Consider the following 16,020-nt stretch of genomic DNA (forward strand, 5'->3'; position numbering starts at 1 on the left):
AATTACATTAGATAATAGATGATGGCAAGGATGAACAAAATATGATTTATATAAATGAATGAAACCACAGATTTCCTGTACATGACAGTAGCTGAAGGAAGTAGCAATGGCCAAATGATACGACTCCAAGCTCTAAGTTTCTGCAAACAGCAGTTAAAGGAAATGCATATAGCCGATTTTAATACGACTCTAAGTTGTAAGTTTCTATAAACAGTATCTTTTTTCCCAAACGAATTAAAAAACAAAAACAAAAAACATTGATGTAAAGTAAATTCACCCTTCACCCACACGTTTAAAGAAAAAAACATTTGAATGTTTTCACATCTATTAATGTTGCCCTAAATTAATGTTCATTCATGCTCAGCGAAGTATGTAACATAATTCCACCCAATAAACATTTGAATCTTTTAACATCTCTGCTAGGATTGCTAGCATTGTCATGTGGGAATATCCACCCTCTATAATGTTCGTTCCAGCTGACTTAGCCCTATTAGCCTTCTCGGGCGCCATTTTGGCCAAGGGACAGATGTACGATTTTCTGAACAGCTTCTCCCCCCCCCACACATATATATATATATATATATATTATGAGAAAGTACGTAACATAAATTCGCGCAAGAGACATTCGAATCGTCATATGGGAATACCCACCTCCATAATGTTCGTTCCCGGTTGATTACGCTATTTTGTTGCAAGCAGATGGCAAGTGGATTTGTAAAACACCCTAATTGCATTAAAATTTATTTTTCTGTTAGTTATACTGCAACGTCATGGTTGAGAAGCCCAGTAGTGGCCACTTCCAACATCGTCTCTCCCAGACCATTTCATTCTGCAAAGCACATACGTTCAAAATAAGTATCTGTTCTTTTTTCCTGAACAACCATACTCCAATTGAAGCTAGAGTGCCTTCACATATCTTGAGAATATTGATTTATGTTGATAAATTAAAGATAATAATAGAAGTTGAGCCTTTAGCATGAAAATTAAGGCATATACCTGCGACTAAAAATCTGTCGAACCAATCACTTGCTTCCCTAACCATGAAAGGTGTCATACAGTGCTCAACACCAGGTTCGGCAATGAACTGGAAATTTAAAGCACATCAACTATCATTTGTTTTCGTTTTATCGTAAAACAAATGATATATATAACAATCATACAAGCAAATGACAGATTCATTACTGTTTATTGAGATTGCTGCAAATAATGCTAGGCAAAGAGGTTAATCTAAAATCTGATATAGCATCAAGAGTCATCCCAACAAATTCTGAAAGCAAGTTCAAAACAGAAACATTTTCTGGTAGTCATGAGGAACTACAGCGAGAAAATTTATGTTTCCACCTTTATCCAAACCTTAAAATTGATTTGACAAATAATATGCTATAGGAACTGCTAGAATGGAAGCCATATTTCTTGGTACAAAAGGAAACCTTTGTAGGAAAGTAAAGAGGGGCCTGTAGTCCGGAAAATTCAGGAAGCATCTATTATCAGCTATTGTGGGTAGAATGCACCCTAAAGGAATATAGGATAAAAGGCTTTCAACTAAACTGGAAAAATTCCTTAACTTGACATGTTGACGGATATGTATGCTTTGATAGAAACAAAATGCGTAATGGAGGAAGAAGAGAAAAAACAAGCATGTGTCTCATATACAGTGATTGAAGAGCGCATCAAAAAAAATTGTACGAACATTTGCGGGATTGGATTTCTACTTTTGGTAGAAACAAAATCCATAATGAAGGAAGAAGAGAAAAAACAAGTATGAGTGTATCGTATGCAAAGTGATTGTAAAGCGCATCAAAACAAAATGTACTGTCATTTTACAGAATTAACATGTACTAATCATCAACAGACTTCTAGGTAAACTAGCAAATTAACCAGGTTCCTGTCAGAGGCAAGAACATAATGAAATTCCAACAAATGAAACTTATAAACACACCTTGAACTTCTCTGAAACATTAGCCTTACTGTAGACCTCAACAGCTCTCGAGCACATGTCTTCCAACCCTTCTACTGGACATCGAGGATCCTCTCCACCTGCCAATATAAGCTGCCACAACTTGAGTAGTGCTTCAGAAGGTAACACACTCCTGACCCATTTCCATCAGACAGTCAGAAGGCATGCAACTAATAATCTTGCAGCAACATAATAAAGCCAATCAGCATACCATTGAGGATCAAGAGTGGGCGAGGTGCAATGGATGGAACTGAAAATGGAGCATCAAATTTATCTGCTAATCCAGGTGCTATTCTGTCCCAAATCTGATTCATAGAATATTTAAGTAGCATCAGTGTTTGAAAAAATGCACAAATGGTTTTATAAGCAACTAGACCAAGAACACCAGGAAAGCATGTCTAGACTATTTTGCTAGAATGGATAGAAAGATAGCTTAAGCCTTAGACATACAGCTTGCACCACTTCAGCATCAATGGCAGCCTTGCCAAGGTTACTTCTGGCCTCTGAAACCAAAGGAAAAATTTTTAAAATAATTGAGCACAATATTAAATCAAATCCAAAGGAAATGAATCTAAGCTCACCTTCAAATACATCCTTTATACTTGCGACTCGGGCATGCCATTTATTGTTGTCTATGGCCCATCTAAAACCCTGCACATCTTTGGCAGACAGTTCTTAAACAGATCTAGATGCCTCAAATAAAGGCTGAGCAATAAAAAAATGAACTCTAAGAGGGTCTTTGTTCAAAAAAAAAATCATCTCTTCAAACTCTAGATAAAGCATGCCCAACAAATACCTGAACCCCAATAATTGGAACTGCCACAGCATATCGTGGGTCAGCAGCAGCAGCAAACCAGGCATGCATTCCTTCAAATCATGCCAAGTTCAAAAGTAAGAATAACTAAATACAGAAAACCAATTGTCCAGATTCAAACATATGGCAATAATATGACATTCATCCTATGTCAAACCTCAAAGCATTTCAAATGCACTGTTAATATATATCATCAAAAAGACATATTGCACGAAACTTCTAGAAACCCAATGTTTTGGAATGTACCCGTACCCAAAACTCCGAAACTCGGCTGAAACTTGACTGAAACTCGACCATTATGTAATCATCTATGAAAGTTAATAGAGACTTGGTTTTCCTTTTGAATTGTCATCTATGGGTCTTATTCATTTTTTTCTTGCAAGATAATGTGTTATTCACTTATTTATAAATTCCTTTTTATATATATAAATATATATGACGTTTCAGCCAACATTTTGGCTGTCGTTTCCATTTTTGGGAGGTGACGTTTCTAAATGTACCTGTTTTGGAAACTCCGAAACGTTTCGACGCTTCATGCAACTTAGCATTAAACTTGGTGATCTTATGTGATTTCTATTACTAACAGATTGAATTCAAACCAAGGCCTTAGACATTGTTATCAATGTAAAAGCATCCAACATAAGGAAACCAAACTGAACGCATTGCATGAAGAGGAAATTCCCACCTCCTAGTGATTCGCCAGTGATCCCTATGTAAGAAGGGTTAATGTCTGTCCTTGCAGAAAGGTAGTCCATCAACTTTATCAAGTCCCACACCTACACACCATAAAATATAAATAATGAACAATCTAACATGAAAGACAATGCATACAAAGATTTGCAATTCAAAGAACTCATAGTACATAGATATAACTATGGAGATCATTAAAAAAAAATACAACTTTCTCCTCGGAATACTGAAAAATGAAACTGAGGTAACTGACATTGGAATGGAAAAAAAGAATAGATGTGCTAGTGAACAACAGAAAACAGAAGACTGACCAAGTGGCATAGTCCATGGATTAGACTAACCTGCAACGAACACTGAAAAAGAAGAAAAAGATGACAAATGGCAATGTTGATACAAGAGAAAGATGTATGCCATTCCACATACTAGAAGAAAAAGAGTGTATTTAGTATTTACAAAGCATTCCAGAGGATATAATAATGCATTTAATAGGATCTACCTCAGGGTAGCAATAAAAACAATTTATCAGACATGGAGTGGTGATGTATATGGGAGAATGAGGCAAGGATGCAGTCGTCATAAGGGAAGGAATAAGAAGAGAATTTATTTTGAGTGGTTGAGATATTCTGGTTATAGGAACTGTCAGGTAGGAAGATGCCATCGAGAGAGCCAGCAACAAGATAAAGGAGAAGCAAGTGAAGGGATAGCTCATCTCCCATGATTCTTGAAGAACTAAGAAAGCAAGGTTTTACGAGTGTGCCAAGTGGAATCAGTGTTCAAGAGGAGTGGTTCTACAGACGCGTAAGGCAAGCACAGAGGTAATCCATGTGAAAGGTGATTTGGAAGTCCAGGACCCCAAGGGATATAGACCTGGTCAGGACATTTACATTATTGTATTTCCCATGAAGCAAAAGGTTCACCAATTTCTTGGAGGTTGGGGGGTCTGCCTAGAAGAGAAGGAAAAACATAAAGAAAAAAAACTGGAGGAGATTGCAGACAAAAAGGCTGAAGGATCTTGACCTGGCAGTGGTTATTTTTCTGAGAGGCATTCCAAAAACCACGACTTCATCAAGAAGGTCGTTAACATAGTGGAGGGTAAGTTGGACACACCTTTGAAAGAGATCAGTTAAAAGCCTATTTACATTGAGGAAAAGGGCATTGATGACTCTACGATTATTGCTAGTGCTTCACTTTGGTCCTCGAGACCCTCTGTTTCTGGTTTAAAAAGTCTACTTTGAAGATCCTTTTATTGGTCTTCCCCTAAGTCACCTTACACGTGGACACGTGACACGCAAATACGAGTCTGACATGGGACACAAAAACCCCCCAGAACATGATATGTAGGACACGTTATATATATATATATATATATATATATATTACACAAATTCTCATGATGATACAAATTCAATCATACATGTACATTTTAACATTATACATATAATCATAATAACATCAATGATACAAGTTTACAACTAGCACTTACTACTACATCAATGACGAACACAATAAATTGACATTCGACAAACAAGAGAAATTAACCATAAACTGCAGTTTTCTCATTAAGTCATCAAAATCAAAATGTATTACGTAGGAACTGAGTCTTGACTCACTCCTAAAGACTCTTGACTAAGAATGCCAATGGAAAATAACAAATACAAAACAAGGTAGACTCTAGAACTCGGAACTATAGAACAAGAAGGAAGCATCTCATAGGCTGCTGCCAGCAGGCTAAAGGCTATGCCTATAGCTCATCAACATCAATACCACCACTTCTCTCTTCTGCATCCTCCTCCTCTGTATCCAATGTAATCTCTGCATCTGTTGTGTGGAGGATGACCCCTCAAGAGTATCACCACCATCAAAAGTGATAGGCTCTAGCACTATCTCATTAAGATCCAAGTTGGCCAATGCCAACTCAACATAGTTGTCTAGACTCCAATCCCATATCATCAAGAAACACATCCCACATCTTTTTCTTTCCCTTCAACCACTCCACCCTTTGCCTGTAAATAAGGCAAAGGTTGGTGTGCACATACACCACTATCTCTTCCCTGGACTGGCAGACCCAAATGAAATTGAAAAAGGGGGCATTACCAATGGTGACATTCTTCTCCTTTTTTTGCCCCTTCCCTACTGCCCTTGATTGAGCCATGAATGCTGTAAAAATAAAGAAAAAATGCACTGCAGTAAGGTTGTGCATGTAAACAAAAAGGACATGTAAACTGTTGTAGCAAAACTTGGAAGAAAAATGGAAGGGAAATCCACTTATCTATAGCTTGAATCACCTCCAAAACACTCCTATCTCCTTTGTTGGTCACTCCCACAGTCCCACAACACCCAAACAGTGAATGCAAATGGACAAATGCGGCCCAATTCCAGCTTTTATCAAGCCCGCAGGTCACTTTTCGGCGGACACGTGTCTGAAAATTGCGATTCTCTCTAGGCACGAATCAAAATCTCTCATGACACGAATCCTGAAATTCAGACACACACCAACAGTGAATCGGATACGTGTCAACAATGAATTGTGTCCAACACGCTGGATTCGCAACACGGGGGGGGGCGAATCTGATGACTTAGGTGTTCTATGCTAGAGCAATTTTTTTCAATTTTTTTTTTTAGATTAGCAATCACATCAGCATAAAGTAAACTGCAGATAGAACATAAACATAAATCGCAGAAGACAAGCCAAGACAAGAGAACGCAAGATGTGGCGCTAGCCAGGGACAAACTGCACAATGTGGGGAAACCCTTGATCAATTCTTCTTTAATGTTCTTCAAAGTTTAGCAGAGAAAGTGAGAGAGATAGTTCATTTACAATAGAAGTCAACACTTTGACTTTTGATATTTATAGAGATCAGTTGAAGACATATTGTTTCAACTGATTATCTAAGGTGACTTCTTCATCTATCATAGTGCTGCATCTCGTCCATTTGCTGCACCTTACCATGTAGCACCATCATACTGCGTCATGCATCATCATGCTGCTCATGATCACTATGCTGCCCATACATCATGTTGTCCATGATATCATACATCATGTTGCCCATGCATCATGTTGCTCATGATCTCATCTATCATGCTGCCCATTCATCATGCTGCCCATGCATCATGATGCTGCCCTTTACTAACATGCCCATCATCCTAGTGCTGTACCAAAATATCACTGAGCTGTTCTCATTGATCCACGAGAGGTTCCAGCACTGTTGGTGCAACCCTCTTGCCTCTTGAATAGCTTGTCCTTGAGGCTGCACCACTGTCAAGTCCATGCTGTCTAAAGTTCTTCTATGACAGCACTTAGTCACCGTGAATAGTGTATCTAACAGTCTCCATGACCTGCATATATATGTCTCCATGAGCAGCGTATAACTGTGGATAGATGTGAGATTATATCTTCCTCTTGACAGCAGTTAGGGCTCTTTTTAGAGCTTCATTATATAGCGTATTAAGGCAGCGAATTAAGCCTCTCCTTGCAGCGATGTATAATCTTATTTAGAACAGCGTATGACAGTGAATAAGGTCAGCGTATTGTTCACATTACCTCAACCTGTGTAATGCCTCCTATAGCTGTAGATGGACCCCTTTATGACTGCGGCTTAGAACAGCGAGTTAGGGATCTCATTTAGATGGCTGGGACTTGTGTTTAAGTCTCCTCTTGACCTGCGTATAAGGCCCTCCTTCGTGCTGTAGATTAGGCTCCTCTCAACAGCAGTTAGGGCCTCCTTTAGTCCACGGATTAGGGCTTCTTTAGACTGCGTATTGCAGCTCCCCAAGACAGCAGACAGATCTCCTTCAATTTGTGGCTAGTGCTCTCCATTTGGCTGTGGCTAGGGCATCATCCTCTCTGCAGTTAGATTTACTGTGGCTAGGGCATCGTACTGCAGCTAGGGCATCATACTAGGCCAGCGTACTCTTTTGTATCTCTCCTCCAAAAACCCAAGACGTGGAGAAGAGATCACATAAAGAGTGTGTGCAAATGACTTCAAATCCTCTTCTATTTATACTAAAACGAAGATGATGAATAGACATTACTATTGGGCTTCTGAGCCTACACAAGTTGCTGGCCGACTTAACAATTTATTTTATAACATAAATAAATTCATAACTTCATAAATACTTATCGGAATCGGATGATCTTTAGATCAATCCTACACCTCTCTACGAGAGGGATCCAATAAAAGTATCAGCTGCCATAAATAAGCTGACCCACATGGAGTTTGGCCCTAGTTGCCAATTTTAACAAATTCAGACACTCACCAACAGTGAATTGGATATGTGTCAACAATGAATTGTGTCCGACACGCCGGATTCGCAACACCGGGGGGGCGAATCTGATGACTTAGGTGTTCCCTTATGACTGTAATGACAAATGAAGTAGCCCAAATATTTGGCCATTTTGTTGTCATAAATACATGGTAAATAAAGTAGGAAACGAGTAAATACTATCTTCTTTTCAGTCCGGTTATAAATGACAGGACTGATATGTCAAGAATTGTAGTCTATGGTGGCAAAAATCTCATCTCAAATTCTTATCTTAGAGCTCCCAACTATGTTTGTAAATATGTACTTCACCCAATTTGGGCATGAATACACAAGCACCTATGTTGCAGGAAACGTGGGGGGGAGGTGCGTTTCCGGCCGGAAACGGGAGCGAAACGCGGTAACGCATTTGGTACGGCCGTGAAACGCGTTTCCGGCCGTACTACCACGTTTCCCGAAACGGAAACGTGGCCAGTACGGCCGGAAACGCGTTTCACGACCGTACAGCCCACGTTTCCCCAAAAACTTGTGTTTTTTTTAATTTTTTTTACGCTGTCTAGTGAGTTCTAGAAGCCTGTCTAAACTTATAAAAGAGAAGTTTGTCTCATTCTCTCATCACACTATTCAGCAAGTCGTTTCTCTTGGAGACTGGCAGTTGTTTCTAGGGTGTTTTGAGCAGTGAGCAAAGTGGCAAGCTCTTCATCAGCAGAAAGGAATTGGAGCACTTATGGTTTTATTCATTCTGTGAAGCGCAATAGGTTGGGCTCACAGAAAGCAGAGGATCTTGTTTATGTGCACTCCAACCTTCGCCTTGCATCTCGTAGGGGTCCAGAATACAACAGTGGTCCTTCTAAAGAATGGGATGTGGATGCAGAGCTCTCTCTTGCTGCATTGAATATTGAGGCCGAATCTGGAAGTGGAATTGGTGCATCATCTTCTTCAGCACCACCATCCAATGTTGAGCATTGTGCTGCTTCTATTTTTGATGAGGATTGTTATGATGAGGATTAGTCTTTTGTCTCTATAGTTCTTGCAGCCTTATAGTCTTTGTTGTACTTGCAGCCTCATATACTAATATAAATAAAGGCTGATTTTGAGATTTTTCCCTTGGATATATAATAAAGGTTGCTTTGGGATTTTCCTATATTTTTATTTTCATTATGTGATCATTCATGACTCATGAATAAATGTGATGTAAAGTTAATCTTAATGTTTAAATGTAATAAATTATAATGTATCATTAATGCTTTATGATTGCACATATATATAATAATTTTTAAATATTTTTAATATATATACATGTATATATATATATATATATATTTATATATATATTCACGTTTCCCCGTTTCCTAAATTTGGGGAGGTCGCGTTTCGTATCGCTTCCCGTTTCGGAAACTCGTTTCCGTTTCCCCGTTTCATGCAACTTAGACAAGCACTTAAAAAAAAACCAAAATTTCAATCAACATCAATGAAAAGGCCTAAATGAATATAATTGTAATTCTGCAATAGAAACTACCACTCCACAAGATAACACAGTCAAATTAGATGGTTAAACTATTACACTCTTTATTCAAAGATCATAGTTTGTTCAACAAAACCGAGATTTTTGGCTTCCATCTAAATGCCAAGATTTGTTTGAATGCCCATTAATCTCTCTAGCTATGAATCAGAGGTTTGCAAGACCAAATACTGAACTAGAGTAGTAGTCGGAAGCTTGAAAACCTTTGGAAGTATGAACGCAAGGAAAGTTCATTGCATAATTATAGAGCAGTTCCAGTGAATGAAAAAAAGAACAATTAATGAAATTTCCAGCGGCGAGGAGGATCAGTGTTGAGGCAGAGAGGAGCAGACCTAACCTACGTAGTGCCTGATCATCTTTCTCAGTCAGGAAGGATCGACATTGTGGCCAGGAGGTGCAGATTTTACCGATGCCGGGATTGCACAGAGCCTAGAGGCTCAGACCTTCAAATTGCTGAGGCATAGGAGGCTGTGGGTGAGTTGCGAAACAAAGCTGGTGGGGAATTGTGGTCAGAATAGTACCTAACAAGGCAAGACCAAGGAGGAGGGAGTTGCTGCTGAGGATTTCTAGCCAAGAAATCTGGATCAGTGGTGCAGTTGCACAAACAATCGAAACGGGGCATCTCAACATTGTCAGAGGGGTTTCCAGAAGGGAAATCGAGGCTCAAAGGGAATCAAACCGAGAACTTCCAGACGGGAAGTTGAGACTCAATAGGAGTCGATCAAAGGACTTCTAGGAGGGAAGTAGAGAGACTTGAAAGAGTCGAAAGAGGAGCAGTGAATTGGCAGTGAATGGGCTGAGAGATCAGGATAGACTGGACGGAACTTCCAAGTTTGTAGTTTGGAAGGCCAGGATCTTCTCCATTCTAGACAGGTATCGCATCAAACACTTCACCTTGAAAATGATAGCAATCCCAGTTGACCCAGCCGAAAATGAGAAGTACGAAGAGGTAATGGCCAGGGATAATTGCATCATCCTTGATGGGGTCAAGGATCATGTGGTACCACATAGTGCCGAAAAGGGTATGAAAAATGAGATGTAGGATGCCCTGAAGAAGTTGTATCAGCATACTTCCGTGCAGAGGAAGATGCTTCTAGAAAATCAACTGCGGTTATACCAAATGCAAAGGGGAGCGCAGATAGATATCTTCCTCCGACAATTGACAGAGATTCGGGACCAGCTGACTTCCATAGGGACCACACTAGATGAGGAGATGTTGGTGAGGACCGCACTTAATGCAGTCTCAGAGGATTGGGAGGTATTTGTCCAGAGCTTACTGGGCAAGTCGAACCTTCCGGATTGGGAGGAACTGTGAACGACTCTTTGTCAAGAAGAGATGAGACAGCTAACCAAGGCAAGGAGTAGCGGTAAGGGAGTCAGAATCAAGAAAGAGGAAGAGGAGGATGTTGCTCTAGCATTTGTAGGAAAGCAAGAGAAACAGAAGAAGAAGGACCTCTCCAAGGTCAAGTGCTTCCATTGTGGGGAACTGGGTCACTATGCGAACCAGTGTCCAAGGAAGAAGAGCAAGGGAGAGGCTTCTGAGACCAAGGCAGCGCCAGCGAGGGCGGAGAAAGAAGTGGAGACAGATGACGATTGTGCCATGAGTGCTCATGGCCCACTTGAGAGGAAGTGGGGAGACATCGAGCTGTAGTCAGACATACTACAGGCAATGAGGGGCAGGATCTTCGAGGTACCCAACCTCTTGGATTATACCTTGCTACGGGAGCCCCGAAGAAGAGTAGTAGGACTGGCAGATGTTGGTAGAGACGGATGCGGATGAAGCGGCAGAGAGTGCTACAGTGTAGGAGTCTCGGGACAGCGCAGAGGCTAGCAAGATGCAACAGTGCAAGAAGCAAGGGAGTATTGCACCAGTGCAGGATGGCACGAAGAGGTGTGCAACAGTTCGAGATGCATGAAGTTGTTGCAGCAACGCAAAGGTCAGTAAAGGGAGCAATTGCTAGCAGTAGAAGGAGCTTCACAATCGGGAGAGTCTCTAGCCTGACAGGGATGTCAGAGTTGGGTGGATCAGTTATTTCCTTCTCAGTAACTGGGTTCCAGTGCAGCAGTTAGCAGTGGCAGTGCTATGGGCAACACGATGCAGCGTGGGGAGAAGGGGATGCAGTGCAATGCAGGAGTGGCAGTGGCCGGACCATGGGCAGCAGCACGAATGCAGAGGGAGCTGTCGTACAAATGCAGCAGTGGCAGTGGCAGGGCCATGGGCAACAGTATAGGATGTAGCAGTGTAGAGGGTGTTGGGCAAGGAGGCCTAGCATTAGCACAGGGACCGATGCTGGATGATCAGGGTGATACTCAGTGAGGAGTATTACTAGAGCACAGTCCTCACTGAGAGGGAGTGTTGATTTGGGGTAGCATCGGATGTGCTCTAGCCATGAAAATTGGTGGAGGCTAAAGCACATGATATCTCCAAGACCCAGAAATGGTTTGGGCAAATTCTAACCAGTGTGGGAGATATTAAAATAATTAATATTTTTAATGGAGTTCCTAAGTCTAAACTTAGGAAAAATAAAATATTAATGGGTATTAATATAAAACTGGGTTAGGAGGTCATGGATCAAGCCAAATCTAATCTTAGCCGTTGATTAAAGATTTAATCTCGGTCGTTGATGGACCAATGATAAAAGTATAAGAGGAGGCTTGAGGGTCAGTTGGAGAACACACCAAGAGAGATCAAGAACTCGATTTTCTGGGGCAAGGTTTGCTGAGGAATTTGAGTGAGTGATCAGAGTTGTAGCTAAGGGGCAGTGAATACATAGCAGAGAGGCAAAGTGAGTACCGGGAGGATCAGTGCAGAAGCCGGGAGAGGTTGACATAGAGCTCGCTAGAGGCCACGCAGAGGCAGCCAGAGGCCATGTAGAGGCAACCAGGAGCTGCGCAAATCCAGAGAAGGGCCAGCGTGTGAGACGTAGAGGCTCCAGAGGCTGACGCAGAGCCTAGAGAGGTTGACGCTGGACCAGAGAGGCTGACGCTGGACCAGAGAGGCTGACGCTGGGCCAAAGAGGCTGACGCGGAGCCTAGAGGCAACGCTGGAAGATTTTTCGTGGGACAAATTGGGAGCTGGAGAGCCAGATAGGGTGACGCAGTCCCTATTAGAGCGACGCAAAGCAGCAAAAGCTGCATTGTTGTTGTGGGATCGTTCATCCGGTGATTTAGCTGGAATATATGTCTCCGACTGAGAGGTACTATTGCCAAGGGTATTCTCTGTTGTGTGAGTCATTTCTAGCACCCAGGTTGTATTGTGAAACTGCATAATAATAAAACCCTCTGAATAGCTGCACTAGTTTTCTCGCATTGGGTTTTTCCAGGGACATTAATCCAAAAACAATGGTGTCACTTGTGTGCTTGTTTACTTTCAGTTGCTAATTTGTACGTGTTGATATTGTGCTTGTATTTATTTTCAATATTTACGTGGTAAATAACTTGTTAAGAAATTGAACAAGTAGGAAGAAATAAATCAGATAGCATAGGAAGAATTTCTAACAAGTTAAACTTAGAAATTCCAACATGGTATCAGAGTGTGGTTGCAAATCACAGGATAACTGAAGGCATCAGCCGAGCAGAGCAGCAGCAGTAGAAATAGTTGTCCTGAGTGACAGAAGTTGTTCTTAGCAAAAAGCAGCAAGGAAGGGGTGATGCAGAGAGCCTGCGTTATCAATTCGAACTAGGAGGAGGATCAACGTTGAGGCAGAGAGGAGTAGACCTAACTGTTGAAGCCCCGAAAATCGGGTCTACAACAAGGTGGGATACCCACCCGGTCCGGACCTTGGTTAGCAGCTCCTTTTCCGTTTGGTATAGTGGGTGCGACTGGAGATATGGGACTAGTTTCCCAATTTATGTGTGTGTGTATTGAGAATTGATATTTTCTTTCTAATAATTTCTAAGTAAAATACTTTTATTCTAAATCTAATGTAATTGTAATCTAATGAACAGAAATATCTGATTCTAAAACTAACCCGAGATTTAATCTTTCAGTTATGTGATCTAAAATGATTTCAAATGGCAATTGGTAATAAAAATCATTCAATTGCTATGAGAAAAGAATTCAATAAAGATAAACCATTTCGTATAAAAAGTTAGATGAAACGATTGTGGAAAACATATCGCATAATAAGTTACTCATATATTAAGCATAAATAAATAGCTATCACCGTACAGAAGTGCCAAATGATAACTCAAGCATTCAAGCATTCATATATAAATAACAAAACATGAATATCACTTTAACACATAAGCAGAAATCATTAAGAGATAAAAGTACCATTTATAACTAGTTCTACTCATGAGCTTCAACAATAATGATTTATCTCTTCTTAATCCAACATCTACTAAGAGTACAAAAGTGCAACATCAGTAGTAGATATTAAACGCAGATATCAATAACTCATGTTCCATTCATTCATCAAAACCTCCTCGGAGGGTGCAAAAGTGCATGTTCTGAGGACAAGTTTTTGACAAATTTCAGGACCCTTCTCTAAATGCATAACAAGGGTTTAAATACTACTAGCTAAATCTAAAAATAATTTATTACAAAAATGTAGGATGCGGTTTATATGACCATCCTCATTTCAGGCAAAAATAAATCAAAATTAAAACTAAAACTGAATCTAAAACTAAAACTACCAACTAACTATATATGTATCTATTCCTTGTAGTCGCAAGCGTTCGGCATTTGCCTGAGGAGAGTTGGCTGGCCGACTTCCGACTTTAGCTGTCCTGCGGAAACGGAATCGTCAAGTGCTGGCGCCATCTTCTCGACATAATTAATGATACATTTAAGAGTCATGCACTGGCTGTGTGGTTTTACCAAGTACATCCAGTAAGAATCCCAATTCAACTTGGTTAACCTTTTGATGGACTCTGCTTTCTCTTGAGCCTTCTGTCTCCAGCTTGCCTGTAGATGCTGTACATTTGGTAAGTACTTACATACCACTTGAGGATATCCTTGATAAATACCACTGGTTTTTAGAATTCAGGTTTTGCTTTTCGCCTTTAGCACTTTTTCTTACAAATTTTCGGGCTTACAGGCGATTGAGGGATTAGAGGCTTTTCTTTTCGAGGGGTTTTGCCCAGCGATGCGCGATTAGTGCTAATCGCGCATCGAAAACTGCCTCCGTTTCTCGATCCATGCTTCCCTGGTGCGATTTTCGCCTCTTGCGCGCTTTTTGTTAGAGGATATAAACCTTAAATTTTGTGGAAAGAACGACTCCATGAGTTCTTGGTTCTGAGTTTTAAATTCTCTATTCATGATATCAGCATTATCCAGTACCCATTTGACCATGTCCGTGTATGGAAGATTTTTAGGCCTAGACGTTATTCGGTGCAAGAACGAACATGCTAGTTCTGTAATAGATGCCTCAGACGACCCGCGTGAATCTGCAGTTGCTGTAACCTCCATTACTCTGGGATTTTCTTCCTCAAGTAGGCTGTGCATGCTTTCCCAAGTAGTAACACCGGCATCTCTGTTGCAGGTGGTGTCTGTGTACAAGGGCGTCATTTCTTTATCTTCAGAACTTGGAGCTTTACCCTTCTTTCCCATAATATTCTGAACACTGCTATGTATACTTCTCTGCTCTTCGCTCCTGTAGTTTACAAATGAGGTAAGAGTAATGATAAGAAAAAGGTGACGGGAAAGCTTTAAATGCCAAAAACATATAAAATATATCACCCTACGTGAAATGGCTCTTCGATCAGATCAAAACCATATTTCATTAATGATTGCCAACTAACTTATTAATTAACATTAACATGCATAACTGGGCATCGATTTATGGAAAAAGCTTTTTCGAACAACGAGCCCTGTAGATCTGCGATAAGGCGATTTTGCGATTTGCTTCGCAATATCGCGGATCGCAATATCCTACTCCGTTGCGTGTGGCAATCATCCATTAACGTGTTTTCTGCGAAATGCGATTTGCGAGACTCGCCATCGCATATCGGCGGTTTGAGGCATTTCACCTTAAGTGATATTTGAGGCATGCGATGCGATAAGTGTCTTTTAATGCGTGATTTCGCATCGCAATTTCACAATCTTAGGATTCTGCTTGTAGGAAAGTATCCATTACCTTTTTGCGATGCAACGCTCTTTATTGAGAAAGTGGATTTATTCGAACTTATCATAAAACTTAAGTCTTTTTAGATTTTTCAGGTATTATCCTAAGTTTATAATAGTAAGTTTTATTCAAAAAGGAAATACAAGCACTAATTTATTTATTTTTATTTTTTTAATAAGGGTCCCCACTTATTTAGTATTAGTGATAAAACTAAAAAAGAAGGGGGGTTGTTGCTGGCCACAACATTAACCTACACAATGCCCAGTCATCTTTCTCAATCAGGAAGGATCGACGTTGTGGCCAAGAGGTGTAGATTTTTCCAATGCCGGGTTTGCGCAGAGCCTAGAGGCTCAGACCTTCAAATTGCTGAGGCATAGGAGGTTGTGGGTGAGTTGCGGAACATAGCTAGTGGGGTACTGTGGTCAGAACAGTACCTAACAGGGCAAGACCAAGGAGGAGCGAGTAGCTGCCAAGGATTTCTAGCAAAGAAATTTGGATCAGTGGTGCAATTGCACAAACGATCGAAATGTGGCATCTCGACATTGGCAAAGGGGTTTCCAGAAGGGAAATCAAGGCTCAGAGGGAGTCAAACCGAGAACTTCCAGACGGGAAGTTGAGAGACTCAACAGGAGTCGATCAGAGGACTTCTAGGAGGGAAGTAGAGAGACTTGAAAGAGTCGAAAGAGGAGCAGCGAAATGGCAGTGAATG

At 40.7% G+C, this 16,020-nt stretch overlaps 1 protein-coding gene across 1 annotated transcript in view; it reads right to left on the reverse strand.

The window, feature by feature from the left end:
* Positions 1-291: 291 nt before the first annotated feature.
* Positions 292-16,020, reverse strand: part of LOC149257138 (alpha/beta-Hydrolases superfamily protein) — a 152,083-nt gene continuing 136,354 nt past the window's right edge. The window contains exons 7-14 of the mRNA XM_089413647.1: positions 3,457-3,547; positions 2,754-2,824; positions 2,539-2,608; positions 2,408-2,460; positions 2,169-2,262; positions 1,940-2,037; positions 997-1,084; positions 292-829 (exon numbers count right to left, since the gene is read on the reverse strand). Of these exons, the coding sequence (XP_089269773.1) occupies positions 825-829; positions 997-1,084; positions 1,940-2,037; positions 2,169-2,262; positions 2,408-2,460; positions 2,539-2,608; positions 2,754-2,824; positions 3,457-3,547 (570 nt within the window). The 3' untranslated portion in view covers positions 292-824. The remainder of the gene's footprint in view (positions 830-996; positions 1,085-1,939; positions 2,038-2,168; positions 2,263-2,407; positions 2,461-2,538; positions 2,609-2,753; positions 2,825-3,456; positions 3,548-16,020) is intronic.

Source organism: Pinus tabuliformis, chromosome 6, assembly GCF_031772625.1.
Source record: "Pinus tabuliformis cultivar Carrire ecotype Pingquan chromosome 6, CPIR1, whole genome shotgun sequence".
NCBI lineage: Eukaryota > Viridiplantae > Streptophyta > Pinopsida > Pinales > Pinaceae > Pinus > Pinus tabuliformis.